Source organism: Ranitomeya imitator, chromosome 3 (genome assembly GCF_032444005.1).
Source record: "Ranitomeya imitator isolate aRanImi1 chromosome 3, aRanImi1.pri, whole genome shotgun sequence".
Taxonomy (NCBI): domain Eukaryota; kingdom Metazoa; phylum Chordata; class Amphibia; order Anura; family Dendrobatidae; genus Ranitomeya; species Ranitomeya imitator.
This window is the reverse complement of record NC_091284.1, coordinates 549,401,073-549,416,064: the sequence shown is the minus strand read 5'-3', so window position 1 is coordinate 549,416,064 and position 14,992 is coordinate 549,401,073. Positions and strand designations below refer to the sequence as shown.

Below are 14,992 nucleotides of genomic sequence, written 5' to 3'. Positions count from 1 at the left end.
GTGTCGCCTGCTGCATTCTTCTCTGTTGTTGTTTTTGCTGAAGAGGACAAGGAAGCGACTTGTCCCTGACCGTGAACATCCACTAACGACGCGCTGCTTTGACATTTACCAGTTTCACGAGAGGAGGCAAAAGAGCTAGAGGCTGAGTCAGCAAGATAAGCCAAAACTTGCTCTTGCTGCTCCGGCTTTAAAAGCGGTTTTCCTACTCCCAGAAAAGGGAGCGTTCGAGGCCTTGTGTAGCCAGACGACGAACCTGGCTCCACAGCTCCAGACTTAGGTGCAATATTTTTTTTCCCACGACCAGCTGATGCTCCACCACTACCACTACCCTCATTACCAGCTGACAATGAACGCCCCCGGCCACGACCTCTTCCACCATACTTCCTCATTGTTTTAAAAACGTAAACAAACTAACGGTATTTGTTGCTGTCACACAAATTACACGGTGAGCTATAACTTCAGTATGATTTAGCTACCCCTTTACAGGTGAGTGAGATCACAACGAAAATCAGGCACAATGTTACACACTCTGTTGTTGGTGGCAACAAATGAGAGAGATGCCACACACGCAGGACTATCACTGAAGCACAAATGTAAATATTAATCTCCCACTGATTTGATTTTTTTTTTTTTTTTCAGGGAGACTTTAGGAAAAAAAAAATAGAATAAAATTATTTTTTCAGGAAGAATTTAGAAACCAAATAAAATAAAATGATTTTTTCAGGGAGAATTTAGAAAACAAATAAAACAAAAAAAGGCTTTCTATGGCCCACTGAGTGAGAGATGACGCACACAGGAGTCAGGAGTGGCACACAAGCCCAGAGGCCAATATTTATCTCCCACTGATTGATGTAGTGATTTTTTCAGGTAGATTTTGGAACCCAAATCAAGCTAAAAAAAATAATAGGCTTTCTATGGCCCACAATTGGAGAGAGAGAGAGAGATGGCACACCCAGGAGTCAAGACTGGCACACAAGCAGAAAGGGCAATATTAATCTCCCACTGATTTGTTTTTTTTTTGTTTTTTTTTTCAGGGAGACTTTAGGAAAAAAAAAATAGAATAAAATGATTTTTTCAGGAAGAATTTAGAAACCAAATAAAATAAAATGATTTTTTCAGGGAGAATTTAGAAAACAAATAAAACAAAAAAAGGCTTTCTATGGCCCACTGAGTGAGAGATGACGCACACAGGAGTCAGGAGTGGCACACAAGCCCAGAGGCCAATATTTATCTCCCACTGATTGATGTAGTGATTTTTTCAGGTAGATTTTGGAACCCAAATCAAGCTAAAAAAATAATAGGCTTTCTATGGCCCACAATTGGAGAGAGAGAGAGAGAGAGAGATGGCACACCCAGGAGTCAAGACTGGCACACAAGCAGAAAGGGCAATATTAATCTCCCACTGATTTTTTTTTTTTTTTTTTTTCAGGGAGACTTTAGGAAAAAAAAAATAGAATAAAATGATTTTTTCAGGAAGAATTTAGAAACCAAATAAAATAAAATGATTTTTTCAGGGAGAATTTAGAAAACAAATAAAACAAAAAAAGGCTTTCTATGGCCCACTGAGTGAGAGATGACACAGACAGGGATGGCACTCTAGCAGAAATGTCAATCTTAATCTCCCACAAAAAAAAAAAAAAAAACAGGGAGTGTCCTTCAATTACTATCTCCCTGCAGTAATCTCAGCCAGGTATGGCAGGCAGCAATAAGGAGTGGACTGATGCACAAATTAAATAAAAAGTGTGTACAAACCAAAAAGATAGCTGTGCAGAAAGGAAGGAACAAGAGGATTTGTGCTTTGAAAAAAGCAGTTGGTTTGCACAGCGGCGTACACACAGCAATGCAGCTATCAGGGAGCCTTCTAGGGCAGCCCAATGAGCTACAGCGCTGAGGGGGAAAAAAAAAAAAATGTAGCTTCCACTGTCCCTGCACACCGAAGGTGGTGTTGGGCAGTGGAAATCGCTACAGCACAAGCGGTTTGGTGGTTAATGGACCCTGCCTAACGCTATCCCTGCTTCTGACGAAGCGGCAGCAACCTCTCCCTAAGCTCAGATCAGCAGCAGTAACATGGCGGTCGGCGGGAACTCCCCTTTATAGCCCCTGTGACGCCGCAGACAGCAAGCCAATCACTGCAATGCCCTTCTCTAAGATGGTGGGGACCAAGACCTATGTCATCACGCTGCCCACACTCTGCGTTTACCTTCATTGGCTGAGAAATGGCGCTTTTCGCGTCATTGAAACGCGACTTTGGCGCGAAAGTCGCGTACCGCATGGCCGACCCCGCACAGGGGTCGGATCGGGTTTCATGAAACCCGACTTTGCCAAAAGTCGGCGACTTTTGAAAATGAACAACCCGTTTCGCTCAACCCTAGTGTTGTGTATAAGTTTAGGGATAGCATAGGATAGTAGTGAGAATAAGTATAGTTAGCATAAGGGTTTTTTCCAGGTGGGAGGAGTTAAAGATAGGAGTTGTGTAGAGCAGTCGTATAGTGATGGGACTTCCTGGATAGAGGGCAATAATGATGCAGCATTAAGAGAGGACAGTCTGATAGCCATGGGGGTGAAGCTGCTAAGGCATGAAGGGACCCCAGGCTGAGTGCCATGCAGGCAGTCACCAGTTTAAACGGTAACCATTCCAAAGAGGATCCGGGACCTACGGCCGGGTCTAGGTGAAGCTAAGACGGCAAGCCTTTTACCTTTTCCTTCATTGAAACTGGACAAGGGTAATGGGAGGAAGCTGGTGGGCCTAAAGGCATGGAGAGGACAGGGAAGAACACTGACTGCCAGGACAGGAAAAGGATTGTCCAGGAAGAGCAGTGATTGCCAGGACGAGACAGGGATTGTCCAGGAAGAGCAGTGATTCCCAGGATAGGACAGGGATTGTCCAGGAAGAGCAGTGACTGTCGGAAGGCAGGGAGAGCCCTAGGAATGTTGTTATGTATGCACTATGCCACTTCTGTATTGCAAACCCTGTTAATTAGTAAAGTTGAACTGTTGGGCATTAACATTGAGTCCAGAGTTGTTTGCGAGACCTGTGGATCTGGAGCTGGAGTGACATAAGACAAGGGGACTCCGGCAATTAATGTGAGTGTTCTGCTGCACACGTTGCACACACCGCAGAAGGGACATTATTACACTTCATTTGTGGGGTGCCAGGGTGAGGGAACACTACAGTTCGTTGCAATGACTACCACCCTGGCCGCCTTACAAAATCATGACTGATCCGTGAGTCCCACTGCTTGGTAGCCATTCTATGACTAGTAGGTTAAATGCTAGGAGGTTGTCATTGGGTTAAGCGGAACATGGCTATGTGAGCAAGCATGCTTTACACTAATCGCTGAATTCGCTAAGCTGTTCAATAGCTCATATATACCTGAATGAGGGCAGTTGTATGGAAATGATAGTAATATTGCTCACGCTTACATTTATATTGTTTCCAGTTATAATAAAGATGTGCAGTCTGAACAATGGCGGCTGTGAGCAGTACTGCAAAGTGGAAAACCGAGATGTTGTCTGTTCTTGCACCACTGGATATAAGTTGGGTGACAATGGAAAATCCTGTGTCTCAAGTGGTAAGAAATGTCAATCTTACTCACTTTCTAAGTTTTCACTGTAAATAAATGCATTTTTTTATTCAACCCTCAATAAGCTAACAACCAATCATTCTATAAAGAAAAAAGGGTTGTATAGGAATAGAAAAAAATGGTTGGCTTATTTTTTGGAACCAGCACCACTATTGTTTTTGGTTTGTGTCTGGTACTACAACGTTATCCTATTCCAAAATTAAATATAATGGTGGTTGTAGGAAAAAAGTCAGATTCCACGATTTACACAGATAACTCTTTAAGGTAGTTACAGGTGCTAGAAAAATTGGTCTTTCAGTTACTCTGGTGAACACTATTGAATACTGTTTTAGAAGAAGATTGAGTAAGATGGAGACAACTCAAGATCGAGTAAAAAATATCAGACTTTATTGAAATGTGTTAAAACAGTGATAACATGAGGAAAAATGCATCAATCGGCATATAGCACCTACACGTTTCTGGTGCATCTTCGCGTAGGTGCTACATTCTGATTGGTGCATTTCAATCTGGAATTTTTTACTCTGTCTTGAGCTAGATCTCATCTAATATACTTAACCCCTTACCGACATTGGGCGTAATAGTATGCCCATGTCGCACTCCCTCCACTTGATGTGGGCTCCGGCAATGAGCCCACATCTTTCCCAGCACATGTCAGCTGTTTTGAACAGCTGCCATGTGCCTGGAACAACCGCTGGTGGAATTGCGATCCACTCACGGCTATTAAGCCGTGCAATGCTGCTGTCAAACGCTGACAGCGGCATTTAACATGCATTTCCGGCAATCGCGCCAGAAATCCGCCCATTGGTGACCCCCGTCTTGTGATCGCGGGTCACCGATGGGATGGCATGACAACCAGAGGTCTCCAGCACACTTCTATGGTTGTCACTGCCAGATTGCTATGAGCGCTGCCCAGTGTAATGTATGTATACTCTCTTTTGCTTTCCCTTTGTCCAGGAGCTGTGGTATGATCATACCATGTTCCTGTACAGTCAGACACAGCCATTACACAGTACACAGCAGGGGTACATTTATAAGATTATCTCAGCACAAGAACATTTTTTAACACATTCTGTTGTGGAAAATATTATTCCAAGATCTATATATTAAAATGTACTTTGCTCATGAGAAAACCCCTTTAACCGTTCAATGTTAATAGCTGTAGCTATATTCTGGGCTTCGGAAACCAAGAGAAAAGAATTAAAGGGGTTATCCACTACTAGGACAACCAAACCCTTCTCATATCACACTCTTGTCTCCAGCGGTGTCAGCACTCACGATCCCAAGGGCCCGTGCCCAATCAGCGCTGGCGTCACTGTCCCCGCCTCCTGTTGAAATGAACAGGAAGTCCAGGCTGCTGCTGATCCCTGATTTCCTCTTCATGTTCAATTTGACCAACGGAGGGGTCAGTGAAGCCAGTGTGGATTGGCAGCCTGGCTCGCATATCATATCAACCGCACGAGAGCCCTGGGACCGCTAGTGCCAACACTGCTGGAACACCGCCAGCACGAGAGGACGTGAGTTTAAGCTTTTTATTTTACTGGGGCCAAGTTTGAGGTATGAGAAGGAGTTGACCAAGTAGTGGACAACTTCTTTAAGGACTTGTTGCACCTATAATTCACCCTCGTGGTTTTATCACGAAAAAAACGCGAAAAATCCTGAACGTGTGCACATAGCCTTAATGTATTCTCTCCTGCTCTAGCTGTGAACTACTAGTATAACTGTGAAATTAAATTGGGTGGATATTCTCATTTGTGCATTTCTCTAATTTTATAAATCTTGACTGTGTGTTACAGAACCATATCCCTGCGGGAAGAGAACTGCCTTCAGAGCTAAGAGGTCAGCACCTGAAGAAAAAGAAAATCGTAAAAACCATATAGATAGTTCTCAGATTAGCATCCCTACTAACAGTCCTGGTGACTCTGCACCACTCAATGAAAATGTCCAACCTGACTCTGCATCACCCAAAGAAGATGTCCAACCTGAATCTGTTCCACCCAAGGAAGATGTCCAACCTGACTCGGTGCCACCCAAAGAAGATGTCCAACCTGACTCGGTGCCACCCAAAGAAGATGTCCAACCTGACTCGGTGCCACTCAATGAAGATGTCCAACCTGACTCGGTGCCACTCAATGAAGATGTCCTTTCTGAACTGTCTTTGTATGAATCAGAGACATTTGATAACCCAAATGAGAGAATTGTAGGTGGAAAAGACTGCAAATTTGGGGAATGTCCATGGCAGGTAAGTGATAAGCAATGTGAAAGAGATTAAATTAATATTTATACAGCACAACTATTAAAGGGAATATGTCATCAGGTTTTTGCTACCTAATCTGAGAGCACCGTAATGTAGAGGCATAGATCCTGATTCCAGCAATGTGTCTTTTATTGGGCTGCTTGCTGTAGTTTGTTAAAATCACTGTTTTATCAGCAAGAGATTTTCACTGGAGGACTAATTAAGCTGCTGCCCTGTAGTCCTCCATACTCATGAGCTCTGTATAACTCCACCAATTCCATTAGCAGTTTTCTGCCTATGCACAGTGCCAGGGGTGAACCTAGCCTCTCTGCTGCCTGAGGCGAACCGCAAAAATCGTAAAATCAGTACAAATAAATCTGGTTTACTCTTTACTAGCCTAACCTGACGCACATGTACAATACATTCACTTTTAAGTAGGAATATATTTAGGAAATAGGAAAGATTTTTTAAGCCTCCACCTCGACAAGGTAGACTCTTTTGGTCCAGCTCTACTCTACTCTAACGTATTAAACATTTGTTAAAATATCCAATACAATTTAGGTATATTTTTATTTTTCAACTTTTAAAATGATCAATAATATCACATACAGGGGACAAATACCACCGCACCATGACCAAACCATACATTACCACCACATAGTGACCTATAATACCACATACAAAGGAACAAATACCACCATACCATGTCCAGACAACATATTAACACCACATAGAGACCTATAAAACCATATACAAGGAACAAATACCACCACATCATGTCCAGACACCATATTACCACCTCAGTGACCGAATAATACCACATACAAGGAACAAATACCACCACACCATGACCAGACCACATATTACCACCACATGGTGACCAAATAATACCACATACAAGGGACAACTACCACCACACCATGACCAGACCACATATTACCACCACATACAAGGAACAAATAATGCCACACCATAGCCAGACAACATATTACCACCACATTGTGACTGAATACTACAATACTGATAATTAACAAAAAAAAGAACACAATACTAATATCACCTTAATTGTCATTATGCACAGGAGCTCTGTATATAGTGTCAGTGTACAAGTAATATAGTGATCACCGGTGACATTATACACAGGAGCTCTGTATATAGTGTCAGTGTACAGGTAATACAGTGATCACCAGTGACATTATACACAGGAGCTCTGTATATAGTGTCAGTGTACAAGTAATATAGTGATCACCGGTGACATTATACACAGGAGCTCTGTATATAGTGTCAATGTACAGGTAATACAGTGATCACCAGTGACATTATACACAGGAGCTCTGTATACAGTGTCAGTGTACAGGTAATACTGTGATCACTGGTGACATTATACACAGGAGCTCGTTATATGATGTATAGGTAATACAGTGATCACCGATGACATTATACACCGGACCGCTGTATATAGTATGCAGTGTATAGTGTGCGTGTATATGTAATACACTAACTCACCAGTGACATCTCTAGGTGAAGTCCTTCATCTTCGCTTTTAATCTTCATCCAGCACAGACCGCCATCACGTCTTCCAGCCAGGGCTCATCTCTGCAGGAAATAACAAAAGTTCTCTAGAGCACCGCTTCCAAAACACATTACTTAATTTTATCCCAAATTCTAAACTACACCAGATGGAGAAAAAATGCGACAGTGTTGCTTTGCACATTAACAGGACCGCCTCCTCCATTTAAAACAGTACCCTCAAAAAAGGTGCATATTAAAACTTATCCTTTATTACGTAAAATTGTAAAAAGCCAAACTAGTCAAACAAAAACAAAAGGGTACCACAGTGAAGGAAGTGCCCTATAACCAATGAACAGAAAAAGGGGGGGACCTGATAGCAAAATGATTATAGTTGTTATAAGGAAAGGAAGAACACAGAGAGAGAGAAAGAAAGGAGAGAGAAAGAAAGAAAGAGGGGAAATAAAGAAAGAACAGAGAGAGAAAGGAAGAACAGAGAAAACGAAAGAGAGGAAAGAAAGAACAGAGAGATAAAGAAAGAACAGAGAGAGAAAGAAAGAAAGAACAGAGAGAGAGAAAGGAAGAACAGAGAGAAAGAAAGAGGGGAAAGAAAAAGAACAGAGAGCGAAAGAAAGAACAGAGACAGAGAGTAAGAGGGGAAAGAAAGAACAGAGAGAGAGAAAGAGGGGAAAGAAATAAAACAGAGCGAGAATAAAAGAGGGGAAAGAAAGAAACAACAGAGAGATAGAAAGAACAAAGAGCGAAAAAAGAGAGGAGAGAGAGAAAGAACAGAGAGAAAGAACAGAGATAGAAAGAAAGAACAGAGAAAAAAAGAACAGAGAGAGAAAGAAAGATTAGAGAGGGAAAGAAAGTCCAGAGAGAGACAAAGAAACAGAGAGAGAAAGAAAGAAAGATTCTATAAAGATACTACAGCAGCCCGGCTCCCATTGTAATGCTCACCTGAGCCTCCTGATGCAGGACATATCATGACCGGCTCACATGGCCGGCATCCCCGATTCCAAGTTGATTCCGCTGTCCACGCTGTCGGAGGACACAGTGATGGATCTGAATCATTCCCTGAAGTGCCTCCATGGTTCCGTCACAACCTCCTCCTGAAATTACCTCATTTCCGGTCAGCTTCCAGCACGTCACTTCCGGTGGAACGTCACGTGCGAATTTTGAAGTGCTCTTCGGGACTTTTGTGTGCACGGGAAAAGTAAGCTCCCGGCTGGGACAATGGGGCAGACTCTCAAAATCGGAACTGTCCCGCTGGATCCAGGATGGTTGGGAGGTATGAAATTTGCTCCCCACCATTCACCAACTGCGTACACGCACGGCTCCACACACCTCATACACGCACGTTTCCGCTTTGTATGCCTTGTACACACACAGCTCCGCTCTGTACACCTCACGCAAACGCACGGCTCTGCTCCATACACTTTCTACACACGCGGCCCCGCTACGTACACCTTGTACACACATGGCTCCACTGCTCCATACACCTTATACTTAAGAGGCTCCGCACCGTACACCCTGTACACACAAGGCTCTGCTCCGCTCTGTACACACATGGCTCAGCTCTGTACACTTCGTACACACAGGGCTTCATTTCGTACACCCCGTACACACACGGCTTCGCTCTGTACACCAAGTATACACACAGCTCCGCACCGTACACCAAGTACACACACGGCTCCGCTCCATACACCTCATACTTATGCAGGTCTATGCCATACACCCCGTAGACACACAGCTCTGCTCCGCTCCGTACACATACATGGCTCAGCTCCATACACTTTGCACATACAGGGCTCCATTTTGTACACCCCGTACACACATGGCTCCGCTCCTTACACCTTGTACACATGCGGCTCCGCTCCGTACACCTTGTACACATGCGGCTCCGCTCCGTACACCTCGTACACACGCGGCTCAGCTCTGCACACCTCGTACACACACGGCTCCACTCCGCACACCTCGTACACACATGGCTCCGCTCCGTACACACACGGCTTCGCTCCGTACACCTCGTAGACACACGACTCCGCTCCATACATCTTGTACACACGTAGCTCCGCTCCGTACACCTCGTACACACATGGCTCCGCTCTGTACACCTTGTACACACACAGCTCAGCTCCATAAACCTCGTACACACATGGCTCCGCGCCGTACACCTCGTACACACATGGCTCCACTCCGTACACCTCGTACATACACGGCTCCGCTCCGTACACCTCGAACCAACACTGCTCCGCTCAGTAAACCTCGTACATACACGGCTCCGCTCTGTACACCTTGTACACACGCGGCTTCGCTCCATACACCTTAGACACACACGGCTCCGCTACATCCATACTGTAAGCCCCTCTTGACCCCACACATAAACTTCACCTCATCCAGCACCAAGACAACCAGCACAGCAGAGTCCTGCATACACGAGGCACCTGATCATGTGACCCCTGACTCCTTCCCTCCTGTGACCTCATCACAGGTCCTGTGTACACAGTACAGCCTTTTATGAGCAGCCCAAACAGATGCAGGAGAGGAGCAACTTCAGCTTCAGGACCTGTGATGATGTCACGATCACGTGACCGTTCACGTGAGGCGGGGAGGGCTGGAAGGAAGGATTCCGGATGCAAATTCAGTTACTATAGCAGCAGAATCTGCCGCCCCCTCTCTCCATTGAAGGCAGTGCCACTTGAGGCAAAGCACTCAACTTGCCACATGGTAGCAGCGCCCCTGCACAGTGCACACAGAAAGCTGTCAATCAGTGGTGTTGGCGGCATTATGCGAATCTTAGCATTCAGAGAACTGGGAGATCTGCAAAAGATAAAACAGTGATCTCATCAAAATCAAAACTGCAGCAACCAGAAAATTAAGTAATACATCTCTGGAATCAGGGTCTCTACATCATGCTACACTCAGATGAGATGGAGTAGAAAACAACTGACAGATTCCCCTTAACAATGGGTACACAACCTTTGGAGTCCTGTGAAGAGCTTTATTCAGCATATAATTAAATGTGTGGATACTCACCTGTAGTCACCCGCCATTCACTGCAGCAACCGGTGATCGGCTACGGATCCACACGAATGTCACAGGAACATTGAAGCCTGTGATTGACTTCAGCGGTCAGTTATCTGGAATAACAGGTCATCAGAGAAACATTTCACTACTGCAGACAGCAAAGTAATTGATTCTTGAGCTGGGGAAAACCACTGGAACAATCTGCTATGGATCCACGAGTGACTATCCCTCTGTTACTTTTTTTTTTACATAAAAATAAAAATTAAAGAAGCACTCCTCCCATCAAAGTTTTTATCCTCTTAATATATTGCAGTCATCATATTATACAGCACTGTGTACTTACAATTGCTCATTTTGCCTTTCCACCTAGCTAATTGTTCTCTTTTCTCTGCTCAATGTAGAAGCAAGAAGTCTCTTGTCCCTGCAGAAATCATTCTCCTCTCCACCTCCTGACCCAGCTGCTCCCTCATCCCACCCCAGATACTTTTGCAGTGACTCATGAGTCATGCAGTGAAAATTGACCTCCTGTTTCTACTTAGAAGGATTTAGTTAGTCGGTTTTTAATCACATGACGTCATAGACCTATTGGAAAACAGAAGAATTAGGTGGGTAGAAAGGCAAAATGAGCAATAGTAAGTACACAGTGCTGTATAATATGATCGCTGTAATATATTGAGAGGATAAAAACTTTGATGGGAGTGATTCTATAATGTCTTAGAATTTTTTGTATATATATACAATTTTTGTCTCAACACATGTGAATAAATACATCACATTTTTGCAAAGATATACCATAAGAGTGCGGCTGATTTTTCTATATTGGTCTTACAATTTTTTCCTAACATTGGATAACCCTTAAGGGTTCTCAGTCAATAGGTCTGAGGGATTTCTATGACATGTCTAATTTACATTAAGGTTAGGATAATCGCTTTGGTTAAAAAAAACCTACTAATCATTTCTATAAACATCTAACATATAATCTGGTAAATCAATGCAGGCTGTTTTGTTAAGTGAAGATAATGAACCATTCTGTGGAGGAACGATCCTGTCCAAGCAGTTTATCCTGACAGCAGCTCACTGCATGAATCAGACAAAGTACTTCAAAGTTATCGTTGGTGAGTGTTCTGGGGAATAAATCGAAATTTAAAGGGGCTCAGCAGGAATACAAAGACATTTAAGTGAATGGGACTGAGCTGTGATACCACACACAACATACGGACAGTTTTTGGAATTCTGCTCAGAATAGAATACATTAGTGCTTATTACGGATCTCTACCCAATCAGCCTCTTTGGCTATAGAATATTTTTATGGATAACCCTAAATAATCTCTATTTTTGCCAATTTAAATGGCTTTGAAAAACAAAGCTGGGGTTGTGGTGAATGAAAATGATCACACAGCTATGTAGAATGTTGGTAACAAGCAAGCAATAATCTAGTATGTTATCTAATAATATTACAGGATATTTTAATAATGACAACGGGATAAATATTACATTTTGCTAATTAAACTTTGATTAAGAGACTAAAGTCTACTTTGTGTTACAACCAGGCAATACTAACTGGATTTTGATTAATTTTGCAGGAGAGATGAATACACTTAAGAAGGATGGTGCTGAGTCAATACACAAGGTGGACAAGATCATTATACACCCTAAATTCGTCCGGTTGACCTATGACTTTGATATAGCTGTGGTAAAGCTGAAAGAGGCCATTAACTTCACTGATAATATCATTCCGGCATGCCTCCCTGATCCTGATTTTGCTGAAGAAGTCCTGATGAATGAGAGGCAAGCAATGGTGAGCGGCTTTGGACGTCTTCATGAGCGAGGGGCTCAAGCTACAAAGCTGCAGAAGCTTAATGTACCCTATGTTACCAGGCAAACATGCAAAGAATCCAGTAGGTTCGCCATCACAGAGAACATGTTCTGTGCTGGCTATGACAAAGACGTAAAAGATGCATGTCAAGGAGACAGCGGTGGTCCCCATGTCACCCCATACAAGGACACGTATTTTGTGACCGGGATTGTTAGCTGGGGAGAAGGATGTGCACAGCAAGGAAAATATGGGGTGTACACAAAAGTATCCAGATTAAATAAATGGCTTAAAGGGGTATTGAAAAAACATCAGTAATTTCAGGAAAACCCCATCAAACGACTCGGCTCCATTGAAGCTTTTTCCAATATACTCCACAAAATAACAGTTTAAGATGTTACAAATTCGCAAAAGGTCTCCTGAAAGTTCACACTTGCAACAAGCAAAGTTAAAATATGTTTATAGCAATTTTAATGATTACAGTACTTTACTTTTTAAAGAGTAACATAACTTTGATAAAACTTTTGTGAATGTCTACAGACTTTCTACTGAATTCATGCGTTCCTCTGTGAACATACTCTGTCAGTGGGGTCTCAGGACTTGGAAATGCACTGCTCTGCATTGTATTTATGGACCTAAATATATATATAAATAAATAAATATATATATATATATATATAAGGTTTAGTTACTCTTTACATATTCATTACATATCTAATGGAAAGTACCTATTACACAGACACAGATTGGGCCCAAAAATTCTAATACTAAAATGCATTGCAAATGCAATAAAGTAGTGAAGCAGTGAGGTCTAATCTATGATAGATATTGTGATGATGTCAGATCTAGGAATATGGTGGTTTCTCAGTACTTATATGCATGTATCATTGTTAGCTTTTTCATTATCCTGGCAATTCAGTAATACTGATGTATGTACAATATTAATAAAGTTTAAGTACTAAAGCTAGTGATGTGTCTTACTCGCCAGTAAACATTGTACTGTGTAGTTGTATATCAGATGATAATGATATCACAGGTAAATAATATTATAAATTGTCTTCCCAATTTCTACAATGTTATAACACCTTCACCCTACAACTGTTAGACCCTTGTTTGTCTCTTAGAATGAAGCATTAGCAGGTGATGTAGTCATGTAGAGCACAACATACAGTCATGGCCGAAAGTGCAGACACTCTTAAAATTGTTACAGAAAATGAAGTATTTCTCTCAGAAAATTATTGTAATTACACATGTTTTCTTATACACATGTCTATTTCCTTTGTTTGTATTGGGACAAAGAAAAACCGTGGGAAAAAATCAAACTGGACATAACTTTACACAAAACCTCAAAAATGGACAGGACAAAATGATTGGTACCTTTCCAAAATTGTGGTTAACCAACTTTGTTTCAAGCATGTGATGCTTGTTTCAACTCACTTGTGGCAAGTAACAGATGTGGGCAATAAAAAAAAAATCAAACCTGAAACCAGATAAAAAGGGAGAAATTGACTCAATCTTTGCTTTCTGTGTCTGTGTGTGCCACACTAAGCATGGAGAACTGTTATTGACTGACCTGAGTTGGAGTAGTGATATTGCAACCACTAGGGGCAGCACCAGCAGATAGCGTATTCAGGGAATCGCCAGAGGTCAGTAATGCAGCAGCAGTGTAGTTGCGAGGATAAGAAGAAATCGTAGTCAGGAGATAGCCAGAGGTTGGTACACAGTAGAAGCAGTAGACTCTTGATGATAAGCAGCAGTTGAAAGAAGCTAGATTAAAGGCTGGAAGCACAATAATCTTGCAAGGAAGGAAGTGCTGTGCCAGGTTTAAGTAGGGTATTCAATCAGGAGATCACAGTGTTGAGCCAATCAGGAACTCAGGGTGGAAACCATCAGGAACAACACAGGAACTAGTATATGTTTTAGCAAGGAACTGTACATCGAGCTGAATAGCTCAGAGGGAAGAGCTTCCGCCTGGTGCACAAGAGCTGCTGGGTTTGAATCCTGATAGTACTCCCCTCCTTTCAGGATGGCTTCTGGACATCTCAGGCTCTGGATGTCTCTGGTAAAAGGCTCTTGTAAGCCTGGGTGCATGGATGGATGGCTCCCATGAATTATCTTCTGGTCCATAACCCCTCCATTTCACCAAATATTGCAATCTTCCTCTAAATCTTTTAGAGTTCAGAATTTTATCCACAATGTACTCTTCTTCACCAATTACTTTTTCTGGTGGAGGAGGTGACTGAGTGCTGGAAATGTGTTCTCACTGAATGGTTTGAGCAAGGATACGTGGAATACAGGATGTATTGTCAGGTTGTTTGTGTAGAAATTTGAAAAGGTTCTATGAAACTTTGACCCAATTTAGGAGACGGTAAGCTCGTTTTCAGATTTTTTTGTAGAGAGCCAAACCTTGTCACCAACCTGAAGGGTAGGAAGGGCTTTGCGATGTTTTTCCATTGTTTCTTTGTAATCTTCTTGGGCCTTTTATAACATCACAACTAGTTCTTCCTGAGCTTTCCACAACTTGGTAATTAGTCTGTCAGTAACAGCAGAAATTAAAATATTCAATGGAAGATTAGGAATAAATACTGGATGCAAACCATAGTTAGTAAAAAATGGGCTTTGGGATATAGAACTATATTTCGAGTTATTATAGGCAAATTCTGCTGTCGATAAATAGCCCACCCAGTCATCCTGTAGGTAAGAAATAAAACAGTGAAGGTATTGTTCAACAGTTTGGTTAGTTCTTTCAGTATGGCCATTAAATTGTGAGTGGAAGGCAGTAGACAAACTGACAGCAACTCATAAAGCTGTACAAAAGCTTTT

General features: G+C 42.4%; 1 protein-coding gene across 1 annotated transcript in view; it reads left to right on the top strand.

Annotated features, from left to right (window-relative positions):
• The window catches only part of F10 (coagulation factor X), a 37,116-nt gene extending 23,984 nt beyond the window's left edge, over positions 1-13,132 (top strand). The window contains exons 5-8 of the mRNA XM_069757890.1: positions 3,441-3,572; positions 5,378-5,823; positions 11,354-11,471; positions 11,940-13,132. Of these exons, the coding sequence (XP_069613991.1) occupies positions 3,441-3,572; positions 5,378-5,823; positions 11,354-11,471; positions 11,940-12,487 (1,244 nt within the window). The 3' untranslated portion in view covers positions 12,488-13,132. The remainder of the gene's footprint in view (positions 1-3,440; positions 3,573-5,377; positions 5,824-11,353; positions 11,472-11,939) is intronic.
• Positions 13,133-14,992: the final 1,860 nt, after the last annotated feature.